This window comes from Dryobates pubescens, chromosome 25, assembly GCF_014839835.1.
Source record: "Dryobates pubescens isolate bDryPub1 chromosome 25, bDryPub1.pri, whole genome shotgun sequence".
Classification (NCBI taxonomy): domain Eukaryota; kingdom Metazoa; phylum Chordata; class Aves; order Piciformes; family Picidae; genus Dryobates; species Dryobates pubescens.
The window spans coordinates 17,335,951-17,352,333 of record NC_071636.1 but is presented as its reverse complement, the minus strand read 5'-3'; the positions used below and the strand labels follow the sequence as shown (position 1 = coordinate 17,352,333).

The following is a 16,383-nucleotide window of genomic DNA, read 5'->3' as shown; positions in this document are numbered from 1 at the left end:
TCAGAAGCCTGTAGAATTCTGCAGACCACTGCAAGTCCTTCAGCTTGTCTTCACACACAAGAAGAAATCTGAAGGAGGAGCTTCTGTTTGATCTCTTTTTCTCTTTGTGCTCACAGAAGGAGTCAACTCTTCCACAACTCTTCCACAGACAGATCAAAATGAAGGGATGCCAAGGATGCCTCACAGTGGCTCTTCCAGGATGTTTCAACCACAAACTCCTGCTTTAAACTCTTTGTGTGGCACTACTCATGGCTTAAATGCAATAGACAGGTCTCAGATGTGTGCTTGACCCTGCCAAGAAGCGTTTCCTGGTGGTGCTTCCTTCCCATTTCCATGCAGGCGCTATGAAGCATCCCATTGGAAATGGAGAGTTGGTCAGGAGGTTTTATTTCCAGATGCTTGGGGTTCAAAGGGACCTGTGGAGATCATCCGGTCCAGTCCCCGATTTGAGGGGTTTTGTGAAGGTCATGTTTATGTCCAGTTGGTAACACAGCAGCATGTGGCCTCCTGCTCACTCCTCCAACCACCAGGTGGGGTGGGGAGAACCAGAAGAAAAAAGTAAGAAAACTCATGGGCTGAGATAAGGACAGTTTAATAGGACAGCAAAGTGAAAGGAGAAACAAGAACAACAGAAGCACAAGATGGTAGCGGTTGGAAGAGCACTCCAGGGATCACCCAGTCCAACCTCCCTGCCAGAGCAGGGGCACCCAGGGCAGGGCACACAGGAACACATCCAGGGGGGCTGGAAAGACTCCAGAGCAGGAGACTCCACAACCTCTCTGGGCAGCCTGCTGCAGGCCTCCAGCACCCTCACACCAAACAACTTTCTCCTCATGTTGGGTCCCAGCTCATCCCTGTTGTTCCTTATCCTGTCCCTGGGCACCACCAACCAGAGCCTGGCACCTTCATCCTGATCCCCACCCCTTAGATATTGATAGATATCAATCAGGTTCCCTCTCAGCCTTCTCCTCACCAGACTAAACAGCCCCAAGGGAGATGTCCAAAAGACAAGAAGCTCCACTATGGTGAGCCCTATGTAAGGCTTGCAGGAGTTATTTTCTTTTTCTTTTATTTGTTGTTGCTCTCCTGATCTTAAGGTGGAGCTTCCTGACTTCCAGTTTGTACCCTTGTTCTTTGTCCTATTGCTGGGCACCACCAGAGCCTGACACCTTCATCCTGACCCCCACCCCTCAGATATTGATAGACATTGATAGATCCCCTCTCAGCTGTCTCCTCTCCAGACTAAACAGCCCCAGGTCCTTCCTCATAAGAGGTGCTCCCTATAAGAGAAAATACAAAGCAAGTGATGCACAATGGAACTGCTCAGCATCCCAGAACCCGTCCCTGCTCAGGGTCAGCCATCCTGGCTGTGTCCCCTGCCAGCTTCTTGTGAAAATTAACTCTGTCTCCGATGAACCCAGGACACATCAGCGACATGCAAAGGCCAGAGCAGCCTCCAGAAGCCGATCAGAATAAGGCCCTAATCCTACCTGACCTGCACAAAGGGCACAAGAGGAACGAGATGCCGCCGAGCATTAGCAGCTGCAGCCGGCACTTTGGCGGCTCCCGAGGGATGCAGCCCTGAGTACAAGGCTGCTCGAGAGACTCCGCCTGCCTCCTTCCCTAAGTGCCCCGGTTCCTCCGAGGCCAGCGGCTGCGCCGTGACAGCCCCGCCCGTGCCTGGCACACGAGGCGCGCGGCGCACGCGGAGGCCGGCGGGGGGCGGCTCTGTCCCGCGGGGCCGACACATCCGCACTCACTCACCGGCCCCAGCGGCGGGGGGAAAAGGGGGAGGGGGAGGGGAGCAGGCTGCCGCACCGCCCCGGCCCGGTACTCACGAGTTCGTGTGCAGGTACTCGAAGGTGAGTTGGGCCCGGTTCAAGCTGCTGTAATTGGCCAAGGCCATGGCGGCGGCCGGGCCCAGGCTGTGCTCCGCGTGCGGCGGCGGCGGTCCCGTACACCTCGAGGCCTCCCCGCCTGCCACTCCACCGCTGCCGGCCACTGCTCCCACCGGGAGGCTAGCGGCGTACGCGGGGGGTTGAGAAAGGTCCTGCCAAGCCACGAACGCCCCCGGCCGCCGCGGGGATGGCTCGGCGCCGGCGCCTCCACCGCAGTCGCGGCCGTGATCTCGCTCTGCCGCTAGCCGCCGCCGCCGCCACCCCTCGCCCGGCGGGGCGGGGCCGAGTCGCTCGTCGCCCATTGGCCGGGCCGCTGCACGTGACGAGAGGGCCATGGCGCGGGCCGCTGCGGCATCTCCGCGGCCGCGTGACGGGCGCGCTCGGGCGGTGGGAGACAGGCGCGAGCGGATGCGTGAGGCGCGCGCGGAGCTCCGGGGCCGTGGGCCCCGCCCCCTGACCCGGGCTCCGCCCCCTGACCCGGGCTCCGCCCCGCGGCGAGTCTCTCCGAGCCGAGGCCCTCCAAGCCAAGCCGCGCCGTAACCGGCCGAGCCGCAGAGGTCGCCAGCTGCTGGGAGCTGCGTCCGGTGTGCGTGTCCTGAGGAACTCCCTCCGGAACGGCGGGGCCTGGCCCGGTGCCTCTCCTGCTGCGAGAGGCGGATGCGGCGGGCGGGGCTCGGCGAATCCACCGGACGGTAAACGTGGGGCGGAGCTGGGTAGAGTGGGGGAAGCTTCCTTGTCCTGCGGAGTCGCCGGTGTGGCGGCTGCGGCTTTGGGGGCTGGATGCAGCAGCTGCGGCGGGGACGCAGCTGCACGGAGCCATCTCACCGCGGCAAGCCGTCCGGAGACTGTCGGTCCCCGGCCCGCGGGAGCGTGTGCGGACCTCAGCAGCTGGAGACTCCGGGGAGCCTGAGAAGAGGCTGAAGCAGCGCCTGCGACCCAGCTGTTGGCACAGAGCGGGAATGTGAAGCCATGTCTGTTCGCGCCGCGGTCTGGTTCTTTGCTTCCCGTTGCGGTCTGCAGGCACTGAGCGCAGCGGAGCTGCTCTCGTGGCCTGCACACACCTCGGCCCCTCCGAGCCACAGCCTGAGCCTGGCGGTCGTGAAGCCGGAGAGACTGTTGGAGGCTTGAGTTGCCCGGTGGAAACGATCTCGAATTCTCCTGATGCAGACTTCAAAACGGGATGGGTGCACCTCCGGTACCTTGGATAAGACATTCAGGATCCACCTTCTGAAGGAACTCCGAGAACCTCAGAGCTGCCTTCCAATAGCTGAAGGAAAGCTGCAGAAAGACTCCAGAGGGATTTTTCCTATGGGTGTCTGAGACAGGCCAAGGGGGAATGGTTTGAAGCTGAGGCAGAGCAGGGTCAGACTGGAGCTGAGGAAGAAGTTCAGTGTGAAAGTGGTGAGACTCTGGAATGGGTTTCCCAGAGAGGCTGTGGCTGTCTCCTCCCTGGGGGTTTTCAAGACCAGGTTGAATGAGGCCTTGAGCAGCTGAGTGTAGTTGAGAGGTGTCCCTGCCCATGGCATGGGGGTTGAAGCAACCTAAGGGGGGGGTCCCTTCCAACCTGAGCCATTCTAGGCTCCTATGAAATAACCTAGTCCCTGAGACCAGCACAGGGATTCATTACATGGAGGTGCCTGTCTCGTGCAGAGAAATGTCTCAGAGTTTCTTGGGCAGGAGGTGACTTTCAGAGTCGACTCAATACAGAGGAATGCAAGCTATGAAGTCCCTGGCTTTTACTAGTCAGGAGTTCTGCCTTATTGTGGCCTGGGGTAGACTTGTTCCTTGTGCTCACAGCCACGTCTGTCCCACCCTCTGTCAGTCATGTCAAGGAGCAGAGGGATTGGCTGACCGAATGCAAGAGAGTCATGAAGTAAGACCTCTCTTTATGGAAGTAGTTTCCCCCCCCATGTTGGGAAACTTAAATCCTGATGACACCAAGCTGCATGGTCTGGTTGACACTCTGGAGGAAAGAGATCCATCCAGAGGGACTTGGACAGGCTGCAGAGTGTATGCCCAACCTCATGGAATTCAACAAGGCCAAGGGCAAGGTCCTGCAGCTGGTTTGGAGCAATCCCAAGCAGAAGACCAGGCTGGGTGAGGAGAGGCTAGAGAGCAGCCTGAAGGAGAAGGCCTTGGGGGTGTCAGTTGGTGACAAAGTCCCCAGGAGCCAGCAATGGTCACTGGCAGCCCAGCAGGTAGCTGTGTGCTGAGCTGCATCCAGAGCAGGGAGAACAGCAGCACAGGGAGGGGATTCTGCCCCACTGCTTTGCTCTGCTCAGACCCCACCTGCAGCACTGCCTCCAGTTCTGGGGCTCCCAGCACAAGAAGGACCTGGAGCTGATGGAGAGGGTCCAGAGGATGCCACAAAGGTGATGCAAGGGCTGGAGCACGTGATGGATGTGCCTAACACGTGCAGCTGAAGGCAGTTTAGTTTGGCAAGCTTGCAAACACCCAAAGGCCTGATCTTGCAGTAAGAAGCTCATAGAAATCTCATGTGCAAGAGCCTCTTGGAAGCAGATTGAGCAATGATACAAATTAAGAGATGAACAGCAAGAGAATGAACAACAGCATGAACACATTGGTACAGAATGTGCTGGGGAAGTGCTAGGATGGCAATAAGGCTCCACACGTTCTTCCCATCTCTTGGCAATAGATGGCTGCTCCTCTAATGTTCTTCATCTGTGGAGTCATTCAAAAACCTGCCTGGATGCCATACTGTGCAACCTGCTCCAGCAGGGCACCCACAGCAACTTGTCCAGAAGCACAATGCCCAGGGTGGGTTGGAAGCTCTGCAGAGCAGGAGACTCCACAACCTCTCTGGGCAGCCTGCTTCAGGCCTCCAGCAGCCTCACACCAAATTTCACCTCCTGTTCAGATGGAACCTCCTGGGTTCCAGTTTGTGCCCATTGCCCCTTTTCCTGTCCCTGGGCACCCCTGAGCAGAATCTGGCCTCAGCCTCTTGCCCCCCACAGCTCCTTTAGCTGTTGCTGAGCATTGCTCAGATTCCCTTGCTCTTCTCCAGGCTCTCAGCTCCAGGATTCTCAGCCATTGCTCCTCACAGAGCTGCTCCAGGGCCCTCAGCAGCTTCCCAGCCTCCCCTGGACTCTCTCCAGCAGTTCTCTTGTCTCTCCTGAACTCTGAGAAGCCCAGGACTAGACCCAGTTCTTCAGATGTGGCCTCCTTAGTGTGGAAGAGGAGAACCTTCCTCAACATGCTGGCCATACTCTTCTTGATGCACTCCAGGAGACCATTGCTTGCTGACCCCCAGCATTCCCAGGTCCTTCTCCATGAAGCTGCTTCCCAGCAGGTCCCTCCTCACCTGTCCTGCTGCAGGGGGTTGTTCTTCCCCAGGTGCAGGACCCTACATTTGTCCTTGTTGAACCTCAGGAGGTTCCTCTCCCCGGACTGTCCAGGCTGTGCAGATCTTGCTGAATGGCAGTGTGGGGGCCTTGGAACAAGGAGTGGGGCAGCCTCTTATCCCTGGTGGCAAGGGACAGGTCCAGAGGAAATGGTTCCAAGCAGCACCAGGGGAAGCTCAGGCTGGATCTCAGGAAATATTTCTGCACTGCAAGGGTTCTCAAACCTTGAAACAGCCACTCCCTGCCCAGCCTGGATTTGTGCTTGGGATTGCCCTGACCTAGCTGCAGGAGCTTGCACTTGGCCTTGCTGAATTGCATGAGGTTGACTTGGGCCCACATGCCCCAAGTTCCTCTGGATGGCATCCTTACCCTCCAGCACATCAACCATGATGATCTTGGAGGTCTCTTCCCACTGAATCAATTCCCCATCCTGACTCCAAAGCCTGCATGGGGAAGCTGCCTGGGAAAGAAGGGAACTACTTCTGCACCAGGAATGACTCTGGGCTTTAGTACATTGCATTCTCAAATATTTATTTCAATGTTTTTATTTTATTTGAAGGGAAAATGTTAGAACTGGCCAATATCCCCCAGAATCTAAATATTTAGCTCTAAGGCAGTGCTCCCTTGCCCTGCTCCCAAAGATCCCATTCCTTCCCTGTGACACAGTTCAGGCTCTGCCCACAACAAGGACTTCCCCCCACTCTGTTTACATCTGACCAAGGCTTTAATCCAAGCCCTGTCCCAGCAAGGGGGAGAAAAGACAATTTACCCTTGGATCATGCTGGAAAAGGCTTTTCTGCTGCCTTTTCCACTGAGAATGAGCACTCACAGAATGGCTTATGCTGGAAAGGATCTTGGAGAGCATTTACTCTAACTCGAGGCCTCATCCAGCCTGGCCCTGAATACCTCCAGGGAGAGGGCAGCCACAGCCTCCCTGGGCAACCTGTGCCAGTGTCTCACCACCCTCACTGGAAAGAATTTCCTCTTCTTCTCCAGTCTCAGCCTGCCCTCCTCCAGCTTCAAACCATTGTTCCTCATCCTGGCACTCCCAGCCCTTGTCCAAAGTCCCTCCCCACCTCTCCTGGAGCCCCTTCAGATAGTGGAAGGCTACTCTAAGGTCTCCCTGGAGCCTTCTCTTCTCCAGGCTGAACAGCCCCAACTCTCCCAGCCTGTCCCCACAGGGGAGGTTCTCCAGCCCTCTGTGGCCTTCTCTGGGTGCTCTCCAACAGCTCCCTATGTTGTGTTGATGGCTACAGATCTGGAGGCAGTGCTGCAGATTGGGTCTCAGCAGAGCAGAGCCAGAGGGGCAAAATCCCCTCCCTGTGCTGCTGCCCACACATGAAGATGCAAATCCACCCCTCCCTTATCTCTAAGGACCACCCAGTGCTTACCCAGGTTCAATACTGCCTCCCATTCCCGACCTCTGGTGGTAAGAGCTGGACTCTTTTCAGCCCCTTTGTGGTGCCAGAGCGCTGGCTGGTGCTGGGGCAGGGCATTCACACTGCCATTAGCAAGACACCCTCCCAGCAATCCAGGGCTGAGCACTTCTGCTCACAAGACTGCCTTCCTCGAAGCTCCTTCAGGGCTTTGTCCTGGGAAGCATCCTGGTCAGCTGTCCCACAGGAGCAGGACACTCCTGCTGAGCAGTGTCCCTCATCAGTAAATTTGCTGATGACACCAAGCTGGGGGCAGGAGTTGATCTGCTGGAGGGTAGAGAGGCTCTGCAGAGGGACCTCTACAGGCTGGACAGATGGGCAGAGTCCAACAGCATGAGATTTAACACATCCAAGTGCCAGGTTCTGCACATTGGCCACAACAACCCCATGCAGAGCTACAGGCTGGGATCAGAGTGGCTGAGAGCTGCCAAACAGAGAGGGACCTGGGGGTGCTGATTGACAGCTGCCTAAACATGAGCCAGCAGTGTGCCCAGGTGGCCAAGAGGGCCAATGGCATCCTGACCTGCATCAGGAATAGTGTGGTCAGCAGGAGCAGGGAGGTCATTCTGCCCCTGTACACTGCACTGGTTAGGCCGCACCTCGAGTACTGTGTCCAGTTCTGGGCCCCTCAGTTTAGGAAGGAGGTTGACTTGCTGGAACGAGTCCAGAGAAGGGCAACAAAGTTGGTGAGGGGTTTGGAACATAAGCCCTACGAGGAGAGGCTGAGGGAGCTGGGGTTGCTTAGCCTGGAGAAGAGGAGGCTCAGGGGTGACCTTATTACTCTCTACAACTACCTGAAGGGAGGTTGTAGACAGACGGATGTTGGTCTCTTCTCCCAGGCAGCCAGTACCAGAACAAGAGGACACAGTCTCAGGCTGCGCCAGGGGAGGTTCATGCTAGATGTTAGGAAAAAGTTCTATACAGAGAGAGTGATTGCCCATTGGAATGGGCTGCCTGGGGAGGTGGTGGAGTCGCCATCACTGGAGGTTTTCAGGAGGAGACTTGATGGGGTGCTTGGTGCCGTGGGTTAGTTGTTTGGGTGGTGTTGGATTGGTTGATGGGTTGGACGCGATGATCTTGAAGGTCTCTTCCAACCTGGTTTATTCTAGGTATTCTATGAAGCCCAGTGCTCCAGAAGCGGTGCCACCTGTGCCAAAGCAGAGGGAAAACAAGGCTCTCCCAAGGCTCTTTGGAGAGCCTTAAGGAGATGTTCACAGGGACAACCCCCCCAGTGTGGCAACCAAGCCATACTCCCTGCTCCTCACCAGCCTGTGGGCTCCTGGCAAGGGCACCTTGGCCCTGGCAAGTGTCTCCTTCCCTGCAGCCGGTGCAGGTGGGACACTGGAGGCTCAGATTTTGTCCCCCATTGTCCCATCTTCTTCCCATGTGTGCTCTTCCCATCTTCCAGCATTAGAAGGACACAGAGCTGCTGGAGTGAGGCCAGAGAGGCCACAAAGATGATCCTAGGGCTGGAGCAGCTCTGCTGTGAGGACAGGCTGAGGGACCTGGGGGTGTTCAGCCTGGAGAGGAGAAGACTCCAGGTGGACCTTAGAGCTGCCTGGCAGGACCTGAAGGATCCTGCAGGAAGGCTGCAGAGAGACTTCTGCTGAGGGTGTCTGGGGACAGGCCAAGGGGGAAGGGTTTGAAGCTGAGGTAGAGCAGGGTCAGACTGGAGCTGAGGAAGAAGTTCTTCAGTGTGAGGGTGGTGAGACTCTGGAGCAGGTTGCCGAGGGAGGCTGTGGCTGCCTTTTCCCTGGGGGTGTTCACGGCCAAGTTGGATGAGGCCTTAAGTGTCCTTGCCCATGGCAGGGTAGTCTGAAAAGCTGATTCCTTGGCTCCCCCTCAGCATCCAGATGGTGGGGAAAACAAAACAAAACAAAACAAAAAAAAACCCACCCAAAGTACCCAGCACCACCACAAATGCTGACTGCTGTGCAAGGTCCTTGGACTTGCAAGTAGCTGCTGTGAGGTCCTCTGAGATGCCCCTGGTGTATTTGGGGGTGCCTGGGGGCTTAGGAGTGAGTTACCAAGTGTGGCATCTTCCCTGAACCTCCATCCTTTTTGCAAACTCTTCCTTTCTTGGCCACAGCAGATCTCAGCATTGTGATTTATAGACTCCAGAGGTGGCCCAAAAAGGGAAAAAATAGCTGTGTTCAGTCAGTGTGACAAAGAAAGTGGCAAGGCTGCGGGGGATGTGGTGTGCTGGGCAGGGAGAGGTCACCTCTTAGGAATGTCTCTGCCTCTGGACATACTGAAGCAGCTTCCCTCCCAGTCACACACAGCCCGGGCATCCTGTAAGCTCCCAGAGCTGAGGCTGCAGCCTCCCTCTGGGCTTGAAGCACCAAGGTCTTTCACCCCAGCTCCAAGCAGGGCTCCTGGGATGGCCAAGAGCTGCAGCCACCCTGGGCTCTTCTTTCCACAGCCTCTCTGGGGTGAAGCAGACTCAGCTGAGTCCTTGTGGGGGTGACCTGGGAGGGTCACAACCCTTCAGAGGAAGGAGGGTGACCAGTGACATTCAGGGGGCTGGGCAGGTCAGAGGGGGACGCTGCAGCCCAGCAGTGGCTGTGCAGAGTCTGTGGCAAGCTCAGATGCCAATGATGCAGGGAGCAAAGCCACAGAGTGCCTCTACAGGCAGCCAGCAGTGCAGCCAGGCCAGGCTCCAGGAGCAGATCCGTCCAGAAATGCCAAAGTACAGCTGGAACAGGAGGTGTCTGCTCTTCCTCACAGCCTGGCAGCCTTGCTGGTGGGGCAGATGCTGACCCCAAAGCCCTCCCCGTTCTCAAGCACTCCCATCCTGGCCCACTGCCAGGCTGCAGCCTTGGGGACCCTGTTCTGAGCAGATGCTAGTTCCACTCCAGCCTCTCTTCAAGCTGCCACTTCTGCCAGCAGACACAGAGTCCTGGCTGCAGCTATGTTGGGCACTGTGGGGTGCTGTGCAGTGCCATGGTGCATGCCTGGGCTGCTGCACTGCTGGGAATTGATGGTGAGAATCAGGGAATTACAGGATGTAAGGGGCTGGAAGGGACCTCCAGGGATCATCCAGCCCAACCCCCCTGCCAGAGCCGGGTCACCCAGCACCCAGGTGGGCCTTGAAGGTCTCCAGAGCAGGAGACTCCACAACCTCTCTGGGCAGCCTGCTCCAGGCCTCCAGCACCCTCACACCAAACAAGTTCCTTCTCATGTTGAGGTGGAACCTCCTGGGTTCCAGTTTGTATCTGTTGCCCCTTGTCCTATCACAGACACCACTAAAAAGAGCCTGGCCCCTTCTGGACACCCATCCTGCAGAGACTCACAAGCATTAAGAAGATACACAGTCTCACAGTATAACTAAGGTTGGAAGAGACCCCAAGGATCATCAAGTCCAACCTGTCCCAACAGACCTCACGACTAGACCATGGCACCAAGTGCCACATCCAATCCCCCCTTGAACACCTCCAGGGACGGTGACTCCACCACCTCCCTGGGTAGCACATTCCAATGACGAACGACTCGCTCGGTGAAGAACTTTCTCCTCACTTCGAGCCTAAACCTCCCCTGGCACAGCTTGAGTCTGTGTCCCCTTGTTCTGGTGCTGGTTGCCTGGGAGAAGAGACCAACCCCCTCCTGTCTACAACCTCCTTTCAGGTAGTTGTAGAGGGCAATGAGGTCACCGCTGAGCCTCCTCTTCTCCAGGCTAAACAACCCCAGCTCCCTCAGCCTCTCCTCACAGGGCTGTGCTCAAGGCCTCTCCCCAGCCTTGTTGCCCTTCTCTGGACACCTTCAAGTGTCTCGATGTCCTTCTTAAACTGAGGGGCCCAGAACTGGACACAGGACTCAAGGTGCAGCCTAACCAATGCAGAGTACAGGGGCACAATGACCTCCCTGCTCCTGCTGGCCACACTATTCCTAATGCAGGCCAGGATGCCATTGGCCCTCTTGGCTGCCTGGGCACACTGCTGGCTCATGTTTAGGCAGCTGTCAATCAGCACCCCCAGGTCCCTCTCTGTTTGGCAGCTCTCAGCCACTCTGCCCCCAGCCTGTAGCTCTGCATGGGGTTACTGTGGCCAAAGTGCAGCACCTGGCACTTGGATTTGTTGAATGCCATCCTGTTGGCCTCTGCCCATCTCTCCAGTCGGTCGAGGTCCCTCTGCAGAGCCTCTCTACCCTCCAGCAGATCAACTCCTGCTCCCAGCTTGGTGTCATCTGCAAACTTGCTGATGACTGACTCAACCCCCTCATCCAGATCATCAGTGAAGTTGTTAAAGAGGATGGGGCCCAGCACTGATCCCTGGGGCACACCACTGGTGCCTGGCTGCCAGCTGGCTGTGGCACCATTCACCACCACTCTCTGGGCTCAGCCTCCAGCCAGTTCCTAACCCAGCACAGAGTGTTGCTGTCCCAGCCAGGGGCTGACAGCTTAGCCAGCAGTTTACTGTGGGGGACGGTGTCAAAGGCCTTGCTGAAGTCCAGGCAGACTACATCCACAGCCTGCCCCACATTCACCAGGCAGTCACCTGGGCATAGAAGGAGATCAGGTTGGAGAGGCAGGACCTGCCCTTCCTAAATCCATGTTGGCTGGACCTGAGCCCTTGGCCATCCTTCAGGTGCAGTTATTGCCCCCAGGATAATCTGCTCCATCACTTTCCCTGGCACTGAGGTCAGGCTGACAGGCCTATAATTCCCTGGCTCATCCAATCGGCCCTTCTTGTGGATGGGCACAACATTGGCCAGCTTCCAGTCCTCTGGAATGTCTCCAGTGAGCCAACACTGCTGAAAAATGATGGAGAGCAGCTTGGCCAGCACATCTGCCAGCTCTCTCAGCACCCTAGGATGGATCCCATCCGGTCCCATGGATTTGTGGGGTGTCCAAGTGGCTCAGCAGGTCCCCAACTAATTCCTCATGGATTTCTGGGGCATCACACTGCTCCCCGACCCTATTGCCCAGCTCAGGAGGCCACTCATCCTGGACTCCTACCTTGCTGTTAAACATTGAGGCAGAGAAGGCGTTCAGGACCTCAGCCTTTGCCTCGTCATCAGTCACCGTGTTCCCCTCCAGGTCCAGTCAGGAGTGCAGGTTCTTCTTGCCCTTCTTTTCAGTGTTGATATATTTGTAACAATGCTTTTTGTTGTCTCTCACAGAGGTGTTCAGCTTCAGTTCCAGCTGGGCCTTTGCCTCTCTCATTTTATTCCTACACAATCTAACCACTTCCTTGAACACACCTGGAGAAGCCTTCCCCTCCTTCCAAAGGTAATACAGCCTCTTTTTTTCCCTTCAATCCTCCAGGAGCTGCTTGCTCACCCAGGCCCCGAGCCTTCCCCTGGGCTCACCTTTCTGCACATGGGCACTGCCAGTTCCTGTGCCTGCAAGAGCTCCTGTTTGAAGCAGCTCCAACCCTCCTGGACCCCTCGGTTCATGAGGGTTGGTACCCAAGGAACTTTGCAAATAAGTTTCTTAAAGAGGCTGAAGTTTGCCCTCCTGCAGTCCAAGGTGAAGGTTCTGTTGGTGCTCCTCTCTATCTCCCTGCAGATTGAAAACTTCCCTATCTCGTGGTCACTGCACCCTAGGCAGCCTCCCACGGTCACATCTCCCACCAGCCCTTCCCTACTGGAGAGCAGCAAGTCAAGCAGAGCCTGGCCCCTGGGAGGCTCACTTAACAGCTGCAGCAGGAAGCAATCCTCTATCCGCTCCAGGAATCTTCTGGACTGCCTTCTCTCTGCTGAATTAAGTTCCCAGCAGATATCTGGCAGGTTGAAGTCCCCCACGAGGACAAGATCTGATGATCTTGAAACAACCTCCAGTTGTTTGTAGAATAATTCATCAACCTCCTCATCCTGGTTGGGTGGTCTGTAACAGACTCCAACCAGGATGTCAGATTTGTTGGGCTGCCCTCTGATTTTAACCCACAGGCTCTCAGTTCCCTCATCTTCCACCTCAAGTTCTGAGGCAGAAAGTGTCTCCCTAATATACAAAGCCACCCCTCCTCCTCTCCTCCCTTGCCTATCCCTCCTAAAGAGCCTGTAGCCCCCCAGTGCAGCACTCCAACTGTGCCTGTTGTCCCACCACGTTTCTGAGATGGTGACTATATCATAGTCACCCTGGTGGATTAGGACCTCCAGCTCCTCTTGCTTATTGCCCAGGCTGCCTGCATTGGTGTGCATGCACTGCAGCTGGGCTCACCACCTCTCGACTGACCCTACCTTGTGCCCTACTCTTACCTCTGCAGAGGGACCGATGTCTTCACCCACCCCCTTCAGACCTAGTTTAAAGCCCTCCTAATGAGCCCTGCCAACTCTAGTGCTAGGACTCTCTTGCCCCTCTCCTTCCTGGGTGCACAGGGCACTATGGATTTGTGGGCAAGAGGTGCCCAGGGAGCAGTCACTGCAGTAGGAGCAGGTTGAGGCTTCCATGGTAGATGTGAGGTTGCAGGACAGATCCTGCTGGGGCTGTGCTGGCTCCTTTGGTAGGGCAGGGAGCAGGAGAGGCTGTGCTAGCTTCACAGGATCCCCAGGGGACTCAGCACAAGGCAAGGGCCAAAGGTGAGCAGAGGGAAAAATCCAGGCAATGGACTCACTCAGCTGGGGCTTAACCCCTTCCAGCCAGGGCTGTAGCCCCTGCAGCAAGCCCTGAGCTGCACCACACTGCTGGCTGCCCCCACGTGTGCCTGTGCAGCACACGACCCTCTGCTGCAGAAGGCTTAAACCAGGACCTGCAGAGGTGCCCTGTGCAGCCTGAGCCCCCCGACCATGGCACCAGTGCAGAGACAAGCCCCTGGCACAGCACAGTGTGTGGCAACATTTGGCTGGCCCTCACTCTGCAGCATGCCAGAGCCACTTGCCACCCACACCCAGCCTTGGGCCAAGGTGCCCACACTCATGTGGGCAGCATGAGCAGTCTGGAGACAGATGTACAAAGCTGCCCCTTCCTCGTGTGCAGGCACAGAGATACAGCCCTGGAGACCCACACCTGAGGCACAACACCTGGGGCACACAGCTCCTAGCTCACAGAGAAGCACGCAGTACTTTCTGCATGCTGTTGCCATCTGTGCCAGCCAGGCATGGCAGCTGGAGTCAGAATCACAGCATGCCAGGGCTTGGAAGGGACCTCCAGAGAGCATCCAGTCCAACCCCTGTCAGAGCAGGGGCAGCCAGGGCAGGGCATACAGGAACACATCCAGGGGGAGTGGGGCTGGAAAGGCTCCAGAGCAGGAGACTCCACAACCTCCCTGGGCAGTCTGCTCCTGGCCTCCAGCACCCTCACACCAAACTACTTTGGTGGAACCTCCTGGGTCCCAGCTCATCCCTGTGGTTCTTTGTCCTGCCCCTGGGCACCACCAACCAGTGCTTGGCACCTTCCTCCTCACCCCCACCCCTCAGATATTGATGGATATTAATCAGGTCCCCTCTCGGCCTTCTCCTCTCCAGACTCAACAGCCTCTGGGCTCTTAGCCTTTCTCCACAGCAGAGCCGTTCCAAGCCCTTCATCATCCTCACAGTCTCTATTGGACTTTCTCCATCAGGTTTCTGTCTCTCTGGAACTGGGGAGCCCAGAACTGGACAGAGTATTGCAGGGGTGGTCTGAGCAGGGCAGAGCAGAGGGGGACAAATCCTGTGCCCACACCAGCATTGCTCCTTCTTGGGCGGTGTGGTGCCCCAGAAGTGAGGCCTTCCTTGTCACACATCTCCTTACCAGCTCAGGTGATGCAGAGCTCCCCAGGGCAGGCAGGAGGCTGCCTGGTGCCAGAAGCAGGATGTGAGGAATCCATCGCACCTGCTGCTCCCTGGCTGCCAGCAGGACATGAGTCACACCTGAGAAATGGGGACACAAGTGACCTGTCTTGGACCAGTGGCAGCAGCTCTGTGCAGGCAGATGGCCTCCATGGCTGTGCTGCTGTCCTCTCCCACCCCTGCCTGCACTCCTTGTCCCACCACTTCACACCCACCCTGGATGTGCCCCCTGGCCACCCACTCTGCCCTGCCCAGCCTCCATCCACATCCCAGTGGGTGAGCTGAGGGCAGCCCACTCCCATGTTCTGCCACATCTGTGGCGCAGGGCTGAGGGGTAGCCTTCCAGCCCCCCTCAGCTCCTACTGCTCTGGCATGTCTTCATGCCAGCCTCAGCACTAACACAGCTACATGGTGTCCAGGGACCTGCTGTCTGTCCAGGAAGACCTTGGCACATCCTCACATCCAGGAATCCCCAGGAGGGAGAGGGGAAGGACAAGGCACAGAAGCCTGGGAGTCAGAGATGCTGCTGCCTTGTCCTGGTGCCTGAGCACTACTAGGGTCCTCTGCCATGGGGTGCCCTGGGAAGCAGTTGTGAAAGCCCTGACATGAGCCAGCATGATGTCATGTTTGTAACAGCCTGGTGCTCCTTGGCAGCTGCCCTGTTGTCAACAGGTAGAGGAGTGGCAGTGTCAGGCTGATGCATGCTCACCATGGGCAGTGAAGCCAAGAGCTACCCTCCTCCTCCTCCCCAAGCATGTCCAGCTGCTTTTGTCAGCCAAGGGTGGTCACTGGCCCAAGCATCCCCACGGAGTGCCAGGTCCCTTCTGCCTAGGATTAGCCAGGCCCAGCCAATTGGTGATCCTGGGAGTGGTGGTCACAGGGCGTTGGGTGTGAGGAGAGCAAGCGCAGCACAGAGCTGTGGGTGTCAGATGTTCCCAGAGGGAAAAGGATGAGGCCCCAAAAGCTTCTGCATGCTCCTGAAGCAGGCAGAAGGAGGGAGAAAGAGAAGGATCCTGGGACCCTTCTTTCTGCTGCCAGGGCTCCAGCAGCCTTAATAGCCCTGTGCTGCCAGCAGGTCTGTGCTGCCAGGGTGGCACTGGCAGGGCAGCTCCTTCGTCTGTGCCTCTCTGTTGGCATGCCCAGGGGAAAGGCCACAGGCTCAAACCAGAATGAATTCTCCTTGCCTGGCACTGCAGCCAGGTCCCTACCCTGGTCTGCATGGTCTCACTCTGAGTCAGCCCAGTCCCCAGGCTGGCATCCCTGGTATTTAACATCATGCTTAGCATCTTCCAATGGACCCAAAAGGACTCAGCCTCCTACCCTTGCTGGGGAGGAACCAGTCGCCCCTGTGCCTGCCCAGGCTCCTGCTGACTAATACAGGTTTGTGCCATTTGCTGGGCACTCTGCCCACCTGCTGCCCTGTGCTTGCTGCACCCGGGTGAGATCACACCTTCAGGTGCCAAGGTGCTGGGCACCAGCCCCGTACCCTCCCTGCTCTCATCATAGCCAGACCCAGAGCCAATCCCTGTGCTCCCTCAGGGATTTCTAACTCCCCTGTCTGCTCCACTTTGCGGGGCAGCAGGGGGTCTGCTTCCCGAGGCTGCTTCGGGCTGGCTGCAGGCTCCCTGGGGAGCCCCAGCCAGCACTGCCTGGAGCAAAGCAGAGCTGTAGGCTCCCTGCTGCACCAGCCTTGTGAGGATCTGAGTCATTCCCTGGGGTGAGTGAGACCAGGAGAGGTGCAGGCGTGCGGGAGCAGGAGAAACGCTGCTGCGTGTGCTGAGAACTGTGCATCCCAGGCTGCTCTAGCAGCAAGGCTCAGCGTGCCAGGGGGGCTGGGCAGAAAGCCCAGCACAGAGTCACAGAACATACCCGTCTGGAAGAGACTTCCAAGCTCATCCAGTCCAACCCAACACCCATTTTAGGGTCAATCCTAGACCAGGTCCCTCAGCACCAACTCCACAGCTGCTTAAACCCCTCCAGGGA

The 16,383-nt window shown here is 57.2% G+C and overlaps 1 protein-coding gene across 2 annotated transcripts in view; it reads right to left on the bottom strand.

Annotated features, from left to right (window-relative positions):
- The window catches only part of MORC2 (MORC family CW-type zinc finger 2), a 32,868-nt gene extending 30,898 nt beyond the window's left edge, over positions 1-1,970 (bottom strand). For both annotated transcript variants that reach the window (XM_054172835.1, XM_054172831.1), the window contains exon 1: positions 1,839-1,970. In XM_054172835.1, the coding sequence (XP_054028810.1) occupies positions 1,839-1,906 (68 nt within the window). In that variant the 5' untranslated portion in view covers positions 1,907-1,970. The remainder of the gene's footprint in view (positions 1-1,838) is intronic.
- Between the last annotated feature and the right edge of the window lie 14,413 nt (positions 1,971-16,383).